Below are 19,228 nucleotides of genomic sequence, written 5' to 3'. Positions count from 1 at the left end.
GTTGCTGGTTTACACGGGCGATGATCGGGGACGAGCGTACATATAAACGCTCGTCCGACCAATCATTGGCCGGTGTAATAGGGGCGGGACTCTCAGATAAGCTGCAGACAGAGGTGTGGGTGTACGGGGGAGCTGGGAGGCAGAGCAGTCAGCGGACGGCTGGTGTAAGTGACATGCGGCAGAAATTTTTGTGACATGCAAGTGAATGTGGTCGTTCCTGCAGCGGGTGCACAGAATTCTGTAAACCCCCATCAAATCAATGGGACAGTCCAGAAAATGTCAGCAACAAATCTGCAGCGTGTGAACAAACCCTAATGGAGAGAAGGGGAAAACTAAGAGAGGGATTCCACCTAAATATAAAAAAAACACGTGCAAATGACATAACAACGGACACTAAAGCTGCTGACCTCAGGACACTTCCGTCTGCAGATGGACGCATATCAGCGGGATCATAGGCGAGGCCAGCCACGGCCGGCCACCATACCGGAAAGAAAAAAAGATCCGATCCAAGGAAGCGGCTGCACGGCCCTCTGGGGAAACACTTGCTGGTCCCTTGTGTCCTCCGAAAAGAGACGGACCTGTAAAAAAAAAAAAAAAAAAAGTAAAAACAGCATTAAAATGTGTACACAGCTTTCCCTGACTCCTGAATGGCAAGTCTGCCTGGTCATACATCAGTGTCCCCTCCTCCTCATGGATGCCACTCAGGAGTCTAGAAAAGCTCGGAGACCACACCTGCGGGAGCTGCCACAGCCGCCATATTGGCAGTCACCCGGCTTTCCCGGAAACAGATTAAGTTGTGGATCGTTCTTTTCTTTCAAGTTGTTAAATATTCCATTCAGCCTTTTACTTTTAGAGGGAAAATAAAATCCATACTGTGCCGTAATGGTCTGACAGGGTCAGCACGTAGCCATACAATAATGATCCCAAAATGATCTAAGAAACCTATAGATCTCGGCAATGAGGGTGGCGCTGTATACCTGCGTGGGGTACATCTGCCCCCCGTGAAATGACACCTGCCAAGAGAAGAAGCATGGAGCAGCGCGGGGAAACAATGCATCGGGGTGCGGAGCGAAGATCCGGAATAAAGATCAGTCAGACTGGGAGGAAAAAAAGAAAAAGAAGAGACAGGGGAAGAATCTCCGAGGTATGAAGATTGATGTCAATAGGGCTGTCTGCGATCCCAGCTAATTGAAAAACAAGGCAGCAGGACTTCCAGCGAGGAGGAGGGGGGAGACCGAGACACAGACCACGGCTGACATTTACACCGTAAACCTTTGGTAGCGACGTCTGCTCCGGCTAAAAAGGGGTTAAACGCTGCGCGCTAGAAGTCGCCGTGTACGATACAGGGGCCCGCGAGACAGGACACGCCGTCATCGTGGACCCTTTAGTTAGAATTGCAACATTTTATGCCAAATGTAACAATGCTGAAAAAAATTGAAACATTTTACAAACAAATTGCAAGAATGAAACGGCAGCCAATCAAAAGCAGGCGGCTGCGCCGGGATTTTCTTTAAGGGATGCTAAAAAAAAATTGCCGCTTTTTAGGACCTTTCTTAGTTACGGTCGTCTTCTGGCGCATATTTTCTCAGTAATCTCCCCCATTGGCTGTGAAATCTCCAGCGTTGCAGGGTCCTGGTCACCCGATGGATTCAACTAAATATATGACATACCTGCGACTTCTAAATAACGATTAATGATCTGACTGTGAACGCTGATAGTTACAGATTAGATCTATAGCGCTGTAATGATAGAGTTAATTACCCGGGTTATCATCAGTTCTATAACATGAGCTGGGAGGGGAAACTCAGACCAGCAAAATTGTTACTGTAACTCTGGAAGTTGTGCCATAAAGCCGAAGATGGGAATACCAATAATCATTATTACACATTTTATATACAAACTCAAAACACATTATTTATATGTATATAGCCTGAGAAACCGCCTGTATTGTAATCCAGAACTGCATTTATAATTCTGTATCGTGTGTGGTGTAAAGACGACATGTCCTAGAAGATAAACCACCAGAGAAAGCTCAATGCAGACACTGAGCAGGCAGGGGATGCTAGGATTTGTAATGCAGAATAGTGAGTGCAGCTCCGGAGTATAATAGAGGATGTAACTCAGGATCAGTACAGGATAAGTAATGTAATGAATGTCCACAGTGACTCCACCAGCAGAATAGTGAGTGCAGCTCTGGAGTATAATACAGGATGTAACTCAGGATCAGTACAGGATAAGTAATGTAATGTATGTACACAGTGACCCCACCAGCAGAATAGTGAGCGCAGCTCTGGAGTATAATACAGGATGTAACTCAGGATCAGTACAGGATAAGTAATGTAATGTATGTACACAGTGACTCCACCAGCAGAATAGTGAGTGCAGCTCTGGGGTATAATACAGGATGTAACTCAGGATCAGTACAGGATAAGTAATGTAATGTATGTACACAGTGACTCCACCAGCAGAATAGTGAGTGCAGCTCTGGAGTATAATACAGGATGTAACTCAGGATCAGTACAAGATAAGTAATGTAATGTTTGTATACAGTGACCCCACCAGCAGAATAGTGAGTGCAGCTCTGGAGTATAATACAGGATGTAACTCAGGATCAGTACAGGATAAGTAATGTAATGTATGTACACAGTGACCCCACCAGCAGAATAGTGAGTGCAGCTCTGGAGTATAATACAGGATGTAACTCAGGATCAGTACAGGATAAGTGATGTAATGTATGTACACAGTGACCCCACCAGCAGAATAGTGAGCGCAGCTCTGGAGTATAATACAGGATGTAACTCAGGATCAGTACAGGATAAGTAATGTAATGTATGTACACAGTGACTCCACCAGCAGAATAGTGAGTGCAGCTCTGGAGTATAATACAGGATGTAACTCAGGATCAGTACAGGATAAGTAATGTAATGTATGTACACAGTGACCCCACCAGCAGAATAGTGAGTGCAGCTCTGGAGTATAATACAGGATGTAACTCAGGATCAGTACAGGATAAGTGATGTAATGTATGTACACAGTGACCCCACCAGCAGAATAGTGAGTACAGCTCTGGAGTATAATACAGGATATAACTCAGGATCAGTACAGGATAAGTAATGTAATGTATGTACACAGTGACTCCACCAGCAGAATAGTGAGTACAGCTCTGGGGTACAATACAGGATGTAACTCAGGATCAGTACAAGATAAGTAATGTAATGTTTGTATACAGTGACCCCACCAGCAGAATAGTGAGTGCAGCTCTGGAGTATAATACAGGATGTAACTCAGGATCAGTACAGGATAAGTAATGTAATGTATGTACACAGTGACCCCACCAGCAGAATAGTGAGTGCAGCTCTGGAGTATTATACAGGATGTAACTCAGGATCAGTACAGGGTAAAGTAAAGTTAAATATTTACAAAGTAAGTGAACTATTTATGTACATTAGAGATATAAAACTGTAAAATACTGTCCAAAGGTTAACAAATTCTATACAACTTGGTGCTTATTGTACAGGTATTTATGGTATGATGCATGCCCTATAATTTACATGGGACTGCAGAACAATTCTCCTTTTCTGCCCAATGCAGCCACTTAAAAAAAAAAAAAAAATGTCCACTTTCATTCATCTGTTGTGAGATATAAATCAGAAATGAATGAGTGCGCGTGGTAATGAATGGCGCAGGCCTCCAGCCTCAGTATTAGGGATATCAGCAGTTTTACGGTATAAGCGGCGCGGAGAAGGGTCACGGAGGAGTGAGGCGGGGGCATCACCAGGACAATAACACCAATATTACAAGTCAATGTCTCTTTAAAACCCAGTCAGACTGCAGCAAATGTCATCCGTCATCCCCAGAAGATGAAGGGGAGAGAAGACGCTCTGCACTAATGGATGACTTGTGCCACCAGCGGCGCCTTTAAGCAGAGCGAGGACTGCAAATAATTCAGAAATGGAATAGCAACAATCTGTCAGCTCCCATTATGAGGAGCGCAGCACAAGGAGCTGTCTGAACAAAAGACGCCGGCGTGAGTACTGCGCACAACAAAGCCCAATGTGTAATGTAATCACCGACTGCAGCCGGACGGGAACAGCTCAATACCCAGCGATGGCGGGAGGAAACTTACCAAATATCAGCTGTCAGGGCACAATCAACTCACCTTGGAAGCTCCGGAGTATAGAACTCAAGTGTATATGGCTGCGCTGCATTGTGGGAGATGTAGTGTTTACACCAGGCATCCAACAGCTTCACATTATTGTATATACTTCACATACACCTATATACTGACAGCTCTATATTATTCTATATACACCTATATACTGACAGCTCTATATTATTCTATATACACCTATATACTGACAGCTCTATATTACACTATATACCCCTCATACACCTATATATTGACAGCTCTATATTATTCTATATACACCTATATACTGACATCTCTATATTACACTATATACCCCTCATACAACTATATACTGACAGCTCTATATTACACTATATACCCCTCATACACCTATATACTGACAGCTCTATATTATTCTATATACACTTATATACTGACAGCTCTATATTATTCTATATACACCTATATACTGACAGCTCTATATTACACTATATACACCTATATACTAACAGCTCTATATTACACTATATACTGACAGCTCTATATTATTCTATATACACCTATATACTAACAGCTCTATATTACACTATATACTGACAGCTCTATATTATTCTATATACACCTATATACTAACAGCTCTATATTACACTATATACACCTATATACTGACAGCTCTATATTATTCTATATATACCTATATACTGACAGCTCTATATTACACTATATACCCCTCATACACCTATATATTGACAGCTCTATATTATTCTATATATACCTATATACTGACAGCTCTATATTACACTATATACTGGCAGCTCTATATTACACTATATACACCTATATACTAACAGCTCTATATTACACTATATACACCTATATACTGACAGCTCTATATTACACTATATACTGACAGCTCTATATTATTCTATATACACCTATATACTAACAGCTCTATATTACACTATATACACCTATATACTGACAGCTCTATATTATTCTATATACACCTATATACTGACAGCTCTATATTATTCTATATATACCTATATACTGACAGCTCTATATTACACTATATACCCCTCATACACCTATATATTGACAGCTCTATATTATTCTATATATACCTATATACTGACAGCTCTATATTATTCTATATATACCTATATACTGACAGCTCTATATTACACTATATACCCCTCATACAACTATATACTGACAGCTCTATATTACACTATATACCCCTCATACACCTATATACTGACAGCTCTATATTACACCTATATACTGACAGCTCTATATTACACTATATACTGACAGCTCTATATTATTCTATATACACCTATATACTAACAGCTCTATATTACACTATATACACCTATATACTGACAGCTCTATATTACACTATATACTGACAGCTCTATATTATTCTATATACACCTATATACTGACAGCTCTATATTACACTATATAGCCCTCATACACCTATATACTGACAGCTCTATATTACACTATATACCCCTCATACACCTATATACTGACAGCTCTATATTACACTATATACCCCTCATACACCTATATACTGACAGCTCTATATTACACTATATAGCCCTCATACACCTATATACTGACAGCTCTATATTACACTATATACCCCTCATACACCTATATACTGACAGCTCTATATTACACTATATACCCCTCATACAGCTATATACTGATCGCTCTATACTATTCTATATACTGACCGCTCTATATTATTCTATATACACAGATATACTGACAGCTTTATTATTCTGTACACCCTGTATACAGCAGATCCTCCCTATAGACTAAGTCTATGGTAAATAACATTAGTAATGAATAGATATGATATAATTCTGCACTGACGAATTTTGGAAATTTAGATAAAAGGAAAAAAACAAAACCACCCCCAACACCTCCACCTCCACCACGCAGTGCCCCAGCCACCGCCCCATCTACAGCAGTGCCCCAGCCACCGCCCCATCTACAGCAGTGCCCCAGCCACCGCCCCATCTACAGCAGTGCCCCAGCCACCGCCCCATCTACAGGAGTGCCCCAGCCACCGCCCCATCTACAGGAGTGCCCCAGCCACCGCCCCATCTACAGCAGTGTCCCAGCCACCGCCCCATCTACAGCAGTGCCCCAGCCACCGCCCCATCTACAGGAGTGCCCCAGCCACCGCCCCATCTACAGGAGTGCCCCAGCCACCGCCCCATCTACAGCAGTGCCCCAGCCACCGCCCCATCTACAGCAGTGCCCCAGCCACCGCCCCATCTACAGCAGTGCCCCAGCCACCGCCCCATCTACAGCAGTGCCCCAGCCACCGCCCCATCTACAGCAGTGCCCCAGCCACCGCCCCATCTACAGCAGTGCCCCAGCCACCGCCCCATCTACAGCAGTGCCCCAGCCACCGCCCCATCTACAGCAGTGCCCCAGCCACCGCCCCATCTACAGCAGTGCCCCAGCCACCACCCCATCTACAGCAGTGCCCCAGCCCCATCTACAGCAGTGCCCCAGCCACCGCCCCATCTACAGCAGTGCCCCAGCCACCGCCCCATCTACAGCAGTGCCCCAGCCACCGCCCCATCTACAGCAGTGCCCCAGCCACCGCCCCATCTACAGCAGTGCCCCAGCCACCGCCCCATCTAGAGCAGTGCCCCAGCCACCGCCCCATGTAGAGCAGTGCCCCAGCCACCGCCCCATCTAGAGCAGTGCCCCAGCCACCGCCCCATCTAGAGCAGTGCCCCAGCCACCGCCCCATCTAGAGCAGTGCCCCAGCCACCGCCCCATCTAGAGAAGGCCCCAGCCACCGCCCCATCTAGAGAAGGCCCCAGCCACCGCCCCATCTAGAGAAGGCCCCAGCCACCGCCCCATCTACAGCAGTGCCCCAGCCACCGCCCCATCTAGAGAAGGCCCCAGCCACCGCCCCATCTAGGACAGTGCCCCAGCCACCGCCCCATCTACAGCAGTGCCCCAGCCACCGCCCCATCTACAACAGTGCCCCAGCCACCGCCCCATCTAGAACAGTGCCCCAGCCACCGCCCCATCTAGAGAAGGCCCCAGCCACCGCCCCATCTAGAGAAGGCCCCAGCCACCGCCCCATCTAGAGAAGGCCCCAGCCACCGCCCCATCTAGAGAAGGCCCCAGCCACCGCCCCATCTAAAACAGTGCCCCAGCCACCGCCCCATCTATAGAAGTGCCGATATCGGACTTGTACAGCACTCTCTCCGTCTTTCCTATCAGAGGTGACTGTAGGTAGTTCCTAGTCTTGTATTGGTTTGAGTTAACACTTCATACACATGGCGGTATTACGGATCCACAAAACATCGCCCATACAGGAACTCAGCCTGCCTCCGATGTTATAGAAACACATGGAGGTTTTTTTTCTCTCGGTTTAATAAAAAAAAAAAAAATGGTTCCATGCTCCGTCACATGCCATATTACGCAGGTAATCTCCCCTCTAAACATTGCTTCTAGGGGAGTATAAAGTACATAGGCACCATAGGGCGGCACATGGAGTGTCTATAGGTTGCAATATAGAACTATAGGGACTCCATGTACAGACGTTCAGCACATAACTGCTCTAAACATCAGGGGACGGAGTGAAGATCCAATACGGATGATTTGTTCCTGGCCATGGTGGACCTGGCGACTGGAATATGTCTATAGGGGTGTATACATATCAATTAAAGAGTATGTCGAGTATCTGATATTAAAGGGGTTGTCCGGTTTTGGTAAAGAGAGTTAATAAAAATTCTAATATACTTTCTATATCAAATCCATCTAGTTTTCAAGATCTCTGCTTGCTGTAATTCAACTGGTACCGTCGTTGGTCAGGCTTCATTCACATCCGCCTCAGTATTTCTTCTGTTCTGCTCGGTCAGAGAAGTAAAACTACGAAAACACCGGAAGCGCCACTTCTGTTGCACAACGGCCACCATCGGTGCCCAACGGAAGCTATTGTATTTAATGGATTCCGTCAGGGCGTCCATAGTTTTACCGGAAAAGCTGCGCTATTATTTCCGGTATTTTCAGTTGGATCTGTGAAGGAGGTCTCCTCCAACGCAGGTGTGAACTTTGCCTTACGTCCAGTGGAAAAAAATCTTAACTGTTCATGTGATGGACACACAGGTGCACAACACGTTACAAGACAAAGCTCTGATAACTGCACTGTAACGAACCATACACCTGTGTCCCCATCACATGAACAGGACAGATATATGGCCCCTGGAAGTATTAAAAATTAGTCCTGACAGCTAAAGAGTTACAAAAACTATTTACAGACAATTAATGTTGTGTCTTGTCTATTTACACTAAATTAGGAGAAGTTAGCTACTTCCTGCCTCATTGATCTTGCTATCAGAACATACTTCCCAGTGTCCGTTTTTTTTTTACATTGCTCTACAAAATAATGCCCCCGCTCTTGTACGCTATAAACGCGGATGAAGGCTCTGATCAGTCTAAAATATCTGGCTGGCCGCATCCAGACGGAGGAAAGATGGAGAGCTGGCACGCTTGCTCGACCGTTTCCATAACCCCATAGCACAGAATGGAGGGAAATGCACACGCGCGCGGCCGCTTCTCCATTCATTCTCCGCCTGGATGTGACGGCCACTTCACCAGGCGGGACGGAGCCGGGTGACCACTGTTCCGGAAATAGAGGAGTCCCAGAGCTGTACTCGCATGTCCCAGACATTTATGGTACATCCTGAGGATATGTCGTAAAGATCTAAGATGACCCTTTAATCCCTCAAACAATTTATGTTCTGAAAAAAAGTTAGAATTAAACACTACACCCTATATGATTGTGTCACAGGGCTGGACAAAACCCGGTAACAACTAAAAACAATAGTCCCTGCCGGTGGCAAGGCGCTTCCACCCATTGCCGAATGCGGTCACGGTCCGTTTCAAGCTCCAGCTGTCCCGGCAGAAGCGAATACTCCTCCTGCAGGGCAGAGGACGCACACCGTTCCGCCTCAATAGATTACGGTTATGCCTCATGCATACGACCGTGTCTGCCGGCCGGGTACCGTCCGTGATCCGTGGAAAGACAGGACATGTCCTATTTTTTCACGGATCAGAAAGTTGGGTCTGTTTTCATGGCCCCGATTCACCCGCTAAAGTGAATGGGTCCGTGAAAACTATCAGGTGCCTCGAAAACCAGCCCGGGTGGCACTCGGTGGCGTGCAACGGACATTAGAATAGACTGATGCAGGAAGGAGGCCTCGCTGTGAGGGTGTCTGCTGTGACTACTGGGAGGGAGCAGGATGCAGCTATGACTACTGGGGAGAGGCGCTGGCAGGAAAGTTGTAGGGTGCCCCTGCCGTGATTACGAAGTAAGGGGGTGGCGCTGCTGTGACGGCTAGTGAAATGGAGGGCTTGCTCAGAGGCGTAATTAGCGGGGCAGCCACTTTGCTTTGGATAGGATATTTAGATACAGGGATGGGGGCAGCAAACACTCCAGTCATATCCAAAGATGCTTTCAAAAATGTGCTGGCAATCATTACATATCTCTTAACATGGTCATTCCAGATACTCTCAGCACTTAGAATGCACCTCAGGGGAGAACGACCTGTGCAGACACTGAAAGATCAGGGGGCGGAAGCGAGTGGTCATGCTCTACAGCTTGAAAAGTAACACAATTTTTTTTTTTACAGCAGCTCTGGCTGTGATTGGAGTTTATAGTGCCAAATGATGATTAAGAGCCGAGCCCGATTTTAAAAACCGTCCATCTCAGCGCAGGATACGGACACGGTGGCCTCTAATGATCCACTTGGATAACAAAACGCCAAACTCGATAAAGGGGTCAAAGCAGCGGTGACAGGCGGCGGATATTCAGCTTACATGGCTAATAATGAAATATCACCGTCCTTACAGAAGTGACCCCGTCATCACACACAGATAATGCACTCATTATGCTATACGGGAGCACGACCAATCAATAGTGAATTAACACTTATGAGGACGGATAAAAAATATGAATATATTAGCGTCTGCTCACATTCATCTTTATGGATTGTAATTAGCGTGCGTCTGGGGGCCTTCCTGTTACCGAGAGGACGCAATAAACTCAAACTGTGACAAATTATGGAACGAGGTTCAGACAAAAAATAGAAAGGAAGGTGTGAAATAGGAGAACCGGAATCAGGAGATACAGGGATGGAGAAAATGTGAACTTAAAGGGGTACTCCAAACTTATAATGCCAGGGCTGAGCGCTAGATTCTGGGATCATCGCCGATCCAGAGAACAAAGGGGCAGAAGCGTCTTCCGCTTTTTCTTCCATAGTGTCGGTGCCGTGCACTTTCTAGGAGCCGCAGGAATGGGGGGGTCCTGAAGGTCGGATCACCGCCGATCAACAAATGACTACATATCCCAGAAATACAACAGGACTTGTTACAGTGAACTTCAGTGCCACAATGTATCAGCGGAAGAAAAAACCATCATTCTGGAGCACAGGACAGAGAGACTTGTGTTTAGCTGACAGAGAATTGCCTACACTGTGGGAAACAGCAGCTGTGAGAGCAGGACTAGGTCTGTTTCTATTCCCTCCCAGCAACATGGCTCTATTATTTTGGTGTCACCACGTGGCACTATTTTTAGGGACATTATGTGGCGATATACATTTCGGGACACTATGTGGCGCTATCGTTCCGGGGGCCAGCCCGCGGCGCTATCGTTTCGGTGGCAGCCCGCGGCGCTATCGTTTCGGTGGCAGCCCGCGGCGCTATCGTTTCGGTGGCAGCCCGCGGCGCTATCGTTTCGGTGGCAGCCCGCGGCGCTATCGTTCCGGGGGCCAGCCCGCGGCGCTATCGTTCCGGGGGCCAGCCCGCGGCGCTATCGTTCCGGGGGCCAGCCCGCGGCGCTATCGTTCCGGGGGCCAGCCCGCGGCGCTATCGTTCCGGGGGCCAGCACGCGGCGCTATCGTTCCGGGGGCCAGCACGCGGCGCTATCGTTCCGGGGGCCAGCACGCGGCGCTATCGTTCCGGGGGCCAGCACGCGGCGCTATCGTTCCGGGGGACAGCACGCGGCGCTATCGTTTGGGGGACAGCACGCGGCGCTATCGTTTCGGGGACAGCACGTGGCGCTATCGTTTCGGGGACAGCACGCGGCGCTATCATCTTGGGGACAGCACGCGGCGCTATCATTTTGGGGGCAGCACGCGGGGCTATCATTTTGGGGGCAGCACGCGGCGCTATCATTTTGGGGACAGCACGCGGCGCTATCATTTTGGGAACAGCACGCGGCGCTATCATTTTGGGGACAGCACGCGGCGCTATCATTTTGGGAACAGCACGCGGCGCTATCATTTTGGGGGCAGCACGCGGGGCTATCATTTTGGGGGCAGCACGCGGCGCTATCATTTTGGGGACAGCACGCGGCGCTATCATTTTGGGAACAGCACGCGGCGCTATCATTTTGGGGACAGCACGCGGCGCTATCATTTTGGGAACAGCACGCGGCGCTATCATTTTGGGGACAGCACGCGGCGCTATCATTTTGGGGGCAGCACGCGGCGCTATCATTTTGGGGGCAGCACGCGGCGCTATCATTTTGGGGGCAGCACGCGGCGCTATCATTCTGGGGGCAGCACGCGGCACTATCATTCTGGGGGCAGCACGCGGCACTATTATTTTTAGATCACTGTAGCAATATTAAAATCTAAACAGGTAAAGTTTTGGAGATGTGGCCTATAGTTTTAGGGGTGTTATTTGGGCAGGGGGCAGAGAGGAATACAACGATCATTTCTCCTCCCTTGGGACTTTCATGTGTCAGAGGTTTGACAGAGCAGAGGTACATTAAGGGTTAAACCCTCCGGAGATGTTCAGTGGTTGGCGTTTTTTTCCCCTTCACCTGAGTGATGTCACCGCGTGATTTCCTGCATTATCGGAGGGATCTCAGCGTCTACGGCCTCGCTGTCTGACACTTCTATTTTTAGCCTTGAACGGCTCGGATGGCGTTACTCTCACTTCCCAGGTGAACGCTGAACCATTCCTTTTAACCCCGGCTAATTTCTGTGGGATGTTAATTCCCCGCCAGGCGCTCGCTGCCGGCGACTACACGATGAACGCGCCCTATGAAGACGCTCACTGAGTAAACCAACGGGTAGCACCGTAATTTATACCGCCCTCCTGTCACCTCCCCTACAGTGTAAAGCCAGGTGTACGCCAATCACGTGCTTCACCAACACATGGCACCAGGGGAGGAACAACAGCTAAAAGGGATTTTTCTATCCGTACAATCATCGTACACGTGCCGACATTATTGTAGTGACATACGTAAACATTTAGCGATACAGCCGACGAGCGGCCTGAGTTACTACACGGAATAGCGCGGTCGACCACGGTACGGATTACGTCAAAATTCCGGAACCCTTGCAGAACTGAGACAAACAGAAACCATTCGCACCGGATCCGTCACCATTGAAGTCAACGGAAACTTATGGTTTCAGTTTGTGTCAGTCAGGGTCCCGATGTGACGGGAAGCTCCGACGGAACGTCAGTACGGAGCCCTGACGCAGATGTGAACGAAACCCTACCAAAATATACACCCGCGTGTGGAGCAGAGCGCCTGTGCACCGTCTCAGGTAGTGAGCGGCGCAGGGAGGGCGGTTATATTTTAGATAACGTGTGTTAGGAAAGTCCTTCTTCATTAATAAGAGGACTACTTAAAAAAAAAAAAACACAAAACTGCTTTCGGTTACGTCCACACACGGCGTAAACGCTGCAAAATTTCCCACCGGGTTTTCTGTACGAAATTTCTGCAGCGTTTTCACCAGAGAAGTTGACCTGAAAATCCTCAACGCAAATCAATTTCCGCACTTATTTTCTGCATATTTCTTGCACTTCGCCGTTACCGTAATAAGCGGCGGATTATCCGCAATCCAATCAGTTGTGGAAAATCTGCGGCTAATTCCCCCTCTACGCGCACTTATCCGATTATAGCAAACAAATATTATTTTTTGTATATTTAAAAATGATCGAAAATGTAGCAATTTTACAAAAAAACCTTCTGTATTAAAAAGGGTTTTCCCACAAACACATATCCCATATCCACAGGGTTCAAGATACAGGTGTAATCGCTAGGGGTCCCCCAGTGATTAGGAGAACGGGGGACCGAAAGTCCCCAGAAATGCCCCATGTTCAGCCAACGCTCCATTTATTTCTATGGCTCTTTCGGGACCGCTGTCTCCAGCAGCTCCAACTTTCGGTCCCCCCGTTACCCTTATTTCTGGGAGTCCCAGCAGGCGGTCCCCCAGCAATCCCACATGTATCCTCTATCCTGTGGATAGGGGATACCTGTATTTTGTGGGAAAACCCCTTTAATTCCTCACAGTTTAAGGTCTACTTGCTTTCGTTCAGTAAGAACATTCATCGTTTACTTCCAGTGGATAAAATTCTGTCCATGGTCATGATATGGACACACAGGCGCTGGGATCGTTACATGGTCATGTGATGGACACAGGTGCACAGCTCGTTACATGGTCATGATATGGACACACAGGCGCTGGGATCGTTACATGGTCATGTGATGGACACAGGTGCACAGCTCGTTACATGGTCATGATATGGACACACAGGCGCTGGGATTGTTACATGGTCATGTGATGGACACACAGGCGCTGGGATTGTTACATGGTCATGTGATGGACACACAGGTGCTGGGATTGTTACATGGCCATGTGATGGACACACAGGTGCTGGGATTGTTACATGGTCATGAGATGGACACACAGGTGCTGGGATTGTTACATGGTCATGTGATGGACACACAGGTGCTGGGATAGTTACATGGTCATGTGATGGACACACAGGTGCTGGGATTGTTACATGGCCATGTGATGGACACACAGGCGCTGGGATCGTTACATGGTCATGTGATGGACACACAGGTGCTGGGATTGTTACATGGTCATGATATGGACACACAGGTGCTGGGATTGTTACATGGTCATGAGATGGACACACAGGTGCTGGGATTGTTACATGGTCATGTGATGGACACACAGGTGCTGGGATAGTTACATGGTCATGTGATGGACACACAGGCGCTGGGATTGTTACATGGTCATGATATGGACACACAGGTGCTGGGATTGTTACATGGTCATGTGATGGACACACAGGTGCTGGGATTGTTACATAGTCATGTGATGGACACACAGGCGCTGGGATTGTTACATGGTCATGATATGGACACACAGGTGCTGGGATTGTTACATGGTCATGTGATGGACACAGGCGCTGGTATCGTTACATGGTCATGTGATGGACACAGGTGCACAGCTCGTTACATGGTCATGTGATGGACACATAGGTGCTGGGATTGTTACATGGTCATGAGATGGACACACAGGTGCTGGGATTGTTACATGGTCATGTGATGGACACACAGGTGCTGGGATAGTTACATGGTCATGTGATGGACACACAGGCGCTGGGATTGTTACATGGTCATGTGATGGACACACAGGTGCTGGGATTGTTACATGGTCATGTGATGGACACACAGGCGCTGGGATCGTTACATGGTCATGTAATGGACACACAGGTACTGGTATCGTTACATGGTCATGTGATGAACACACAGGTGCTGGGATCATTACATAGTCATGTGATGGACACAGGCGCTGGGATCGTTACATAGTCATGTGATGGACATACAGGCGCTGGGATCGTTACATGCACCATTAGACGCTCTTACGACCAGACCATCCGTTACAATAAAGTAACGTGACAACAATGCGCCAGCGCGGCCGTCAGTGCAGGACAGCAGAAGTGTCCGTAACCCTTTTTTGTTTTCTTGCTGGAAGGTTCCCTTAAATATAAGCTGATCACAGGATGACCAGCTATCGTGACCCCCAGCGATCAGTTGTTACCTGTGGCGAAACCTGGCAGAAGTTCGGTTTCCCTGCAGCGCCACCACAGGAGAAATTAAGCATTACAGAGGTCCAATAGAAACCAATAAGCTGTAAGTGTAAGGGATTGTTCAGACGAACTTATTATACGTCCATGTGACTGCCTCCTTTTGTTTTTTTTTTAACTGGCGTCACACGGACTCATGTATTTCAATGGGGCGGATCACACGGCCGTTGTTTTGATGGACCGTGTGAAGGTCCTGTTGAAAAATTGGACATATCCTATTTTCGTCCGCTTTCACGGATCCCTCAATAGACAAGTCCATGAGGCATCCGTTAAAATGGACCTCGCATGGGTGCAACTCGGGAGTGAAAAACAGCCGTTTTTCACGGCCGAGTTCACACTCGTTCGTGTGAATCTGGCCTAAGTGTGCGCTCCCACGTGGCGCGCTTACATTCTACTTCCGCAGCTTAAAAATACGCTGACAAAACTACAATGTATGCCTATAGGAAAAGGATTCTGAAACTCCAATTCCTCTAGCAATATTTTTCCCGCAGGCGGACATCCTGACACAGGACAGGTCCTCCAGGGCGAGATATGCACCGCTCTCCACCCTGACCGCTAGAGGAGAGGAAAAACCACCCGTCGTCTATCAACTCAGAGCTCCCTAGTAGATTATTTATTAATGGGATTTCCAAACCAGACATCCCCTTTATAGGGGTTATCTCAAGAACATTAGCTGAACTCTGCTATCTCCAGCAGCCCCATAGAAAGAGAATATAGAGGTGGCCGAGCATGAGCAGTCACGCTCCCTTCACACAGGGCACTCCGGGACCCTTGTTCTCATGATCGATTGGGGTCCCAACAGTCAGACCCCCACCGATCAGATATTTATTACCTATCCTACGCATAGGGCGTACCTAAGCTGATTAGGCCCTTTATGAGGGTGAATGTGATTGATTGCGGGTGCCTGGTGATCAGACGGCTGTATTGCCCTCGTTGTGTACACTGCTGAGCAGCTCAGTGTGGGTGGGACTGTAGATAAAGTGATGTGATTGACAGCTGTGCTGTTACGTCACAGTCCTCGCCTTGTGGTGCTGCAATGTCCTCTCCCGCTGGCATCGTAAAACTTGTATAATTTCAGAATCCCATATTACAGGGACACGTCCCGTACAACACCGCGCTGCGCTCTGCCTATAATCGCGCGCCGTATCCCGAATTCACTGCAAGACGTATTTACATTCACGGGACAAGGTCAATAGAAACATTAGGCGTGATGGACGCAGTATTTGCCTAGAGGTGAGTAAGATCAGATGTGAAGCGCTGCACCAGTACGTTCTGCACCGGCGCGCCCGACATCTGCATCCTATTCATTTATTCCCCGGGTTTCGCCACGATACAAACTGGAGCCGCAGATGTGATTACCGAATGTAATAAAAATAATTCAATGTTATTATGATTATTAGAGCTGCAAATACAATGAACACGGACATTGGGGAGAGGTAATAACCGCTGACGACTTATTACAAGTGATGCAGGTTTTTTTACGTGAAAATCTCAAGAGAACGCCGCCCTATAATATATTATTTTTTATTGCACCTAATTTTTATTTTATAAATCCAATTACTCAATGCGGTCAAACCAGCCCTGAGCTTAAAGGGGTATTCCGTTTTCAGCAAATAAATGTAAATTTTTGCATAATGAAAAGTAAATCACATTTAATGATCTACTTTCCGTATTGTTTAGGCCTGGCTCACAGCGCGTTTTCACCCCACGCAGTATACAGTCTTTTAACATGGAAGCCTATATGTGTTGGATGCCACTGTATGGCATACGTCACAGGTATACATTAAACGGACCTCAGGGAGCTTCCCTGAGTTCCCGGGAAGAGCACCAGGTAGCGCTCATACCGGGGATTCCAGCCCTGGGGAAGCCCCTGATGTCACTGTCCATATATGGACAGTGATGTCGAGGGCTTTCCCAAGACAGGAGTCCCCGGCCAGAGCACTTGCAATGTTCTGGCAGGGGACTTCCTTAGTTGAAAGCCTCTGACAACACGGTCCATATATGTACAGTGATGTCAGAGGCTTCCCTGGGCACAGAGCTCAAAGTAGCGCTATGCCCGGAGTGTTCAGGCGACGTATGCCACTGCATGCCTATAAAGTAGGATACGTCGCTACCTTCCGACGTATAGGTAAAAATGCAATGTGAATCAGGCCTTACTACCAATGGATGCATGGCTTGTTACAGTTCAGTTATCAGAGCCCTGTCCTGTAACGAGACGTGCACCTCTGTACTCATCACATGACCAGCGGATTCCTATTAAATAACTGCAAGCAGAGATCTTGAAAACCGTGAGAAACACAAACAGAAAAGTATATTAGAGAATCATTTGAGACAGTCTGGTTGCTTTAGGTACAATGAAATAGTTTGGCTGAGTTCACATGGGGCAGATACGCTGCGTAAAAGCACGCAGCGTAACCGCCCTGCTCACCACGGGGAATTCCAGGCTAAAAACCGCAAACTGTGGTGCAGTTTTTCGCCCCGGAATGTGCGCTGCGGCAAACTAACGTTTCATCCCAGGAAACTGCTGCAGCGATCACATGGGATGAAACATTATCCAAGGAGGCCGCGCTGGAGGGAGGAACACAGACTTCTGGGCAAGTATGAGATTTTTTTTTTTCTGAGTTGCGATTTTTGCGAATCGCTGCAAAAATGCAACAACTGCTATTTGTTGCGGGTTTTACCTCCCCATTGAATTCAAAGGTGAAAACCCGCAACAAATACGCAGCGTTTACGCAAATACAATTGACACGTTGCGGAATAAAATTCCGCACCGCAGGTCAATTTCTGAGCGCTTTTCCCGCTCCGTATTTACGCAGCGCGTGGAGATTTGTTTTCGCTCATCCACTTTGCTGCTACTGTATTTGCGGCAGATTTTCCGCAACGAATTCCGTTGCGGGAAAACCGCAGTATTTACGCAACGTGTGAACTGACCCTAAAAGTCTGATTTGGGGTTGTCAGGCAGCACTTTCCTAGCAACCAGTCTGTCCCAGATTACTTCGGTCTGCAGCACGAGGCCAAACCAGCACCGAACTGAGGAAATTATATTCACAAATGCACTTGGCTACCTGATCCGATTAAAAACCCAGCACAATTCCTCTAAGCCAATGCCACAATAACGTAACTCAAGGGCCAAACTTGACAAATCAGTTTTAGCCTGGAGTTGGGCCCCCTCCACCCACACTTACTGGCCCATTCACAATACAGGCTGCCATAAACAGTCTATAGTCTGCTGACGGGTCAATGAGAGGAAACCGACTTCCTAAAAGCCCTGCAAGTTTATTATCGGAACAGGAAAATATAATATACAGTAGGGCCACGTTCATACGGTTTGTACCACCGATATATCCTCCATGGATATTTTAGAAAATCCGCAGATGCCCCCCCCCCCCAGATCCGCACGCAGATTAGCTCTATTATAAGTGTAGCTGAGCCGCGGATATTTAGCGCAAAATCTGCGACAATAATGAACACGCATGCAAACATGGCCTAAGATTCCTCTAATCTGGCACGGATAGGTGATGGATTATCAAATGGTCATGAATATAAGAAAATGTAAAGGGGTATTCCGGTTTCTGTAAATAAAAGGTTATTCTTTGTACAATGAAAAGTTATACAATTTCCCAATATACTTTCTGTATCAATTCTTCACAGTTTCTAAGATCTCTGCTTGCAGTCATTCATTATTTACTTCCAGGGGAGGAAAATCTGTCCTGGTGATGTGACGGACACACAGGTGCAGGGTTCGTTACGAGGAGAAGCCTAGAGACGTGGCGGGCGCGTGACAGAACGTCGTCAGCCTCAGGGAGATCACACAACGCGCAGGGAGGTCCCTCCAGTAGACTCGCCGCCGGCTACACAGACAAGCGATTCTCCAATTCCTGCACGTGAATCGGACACCGCGGCTGCCACGCTGGAGGGGCAATGCCAGTCTGATGGGATCCTGCTCCCTGACAACCGACCCCATGTATAGAACGATCGCTTTATGACAAATGCTTCCAACATAAAAGGAGCGGCCGTTATCCCTACAGGACATAGCGATTTTTTTTATTCCGCCGTTGCTTTTTGGTTACGGCATTCACGTGTGGTATATAAAGGACATGATAAAATCGGGTCGGTACGATGACAGCGATATCACATTTATATCGTTTATATTTT

At 47.5% G+C, this 19,228-nt stretch overlaps 1 protein-coding gene across 4 annotated transcripts in view; it reads right to left on the bottom strand.

Moving 5' to 3' along the window:
* The window catches only part of HMBOX1 (homeobox containing 1), an 86,198-nt gene that overhangs the window by 48,852 nt on the left and 18,118 nt on the right, over positions 1-19,228 (bottom strand). For all 4 annotated transcript variants that reach the window (XM_075860866.1, XM_075860863.1, XM_075860864.1 and 1 more), the window contains exon 2: positions 408-578. In XM_075860866.1, the coding sequence (XP_075716981.1) occupies positions 408-439 (32 nt within the window). In that variant the 5' untranslated portion in view covers positions 440-578. The remainder of the gene's footprint in view (positions 1-407; positions 579-19,228) is intronic.

Source organism: Rhinoderma darwinii, chromosome 4, assembly GCF_050947455.1.
Source record: "Rhinoderma darwinii isolate aRhiDar2 chromosome 4, aRhiDar2.hap1, whole genome shotgun sequence".
Classification (NCBI taxonomy): Eukaryota; Metazoa; Chordata; class Amphibia; order Anura; family Rhinodermatidae; genus Rhinoderma; species Rhinoderma darwinii.
Note: the sequence above shows the minus strand (reverse complement) of the source record. Positions and strands in the feature narration are given on the sequence as shown.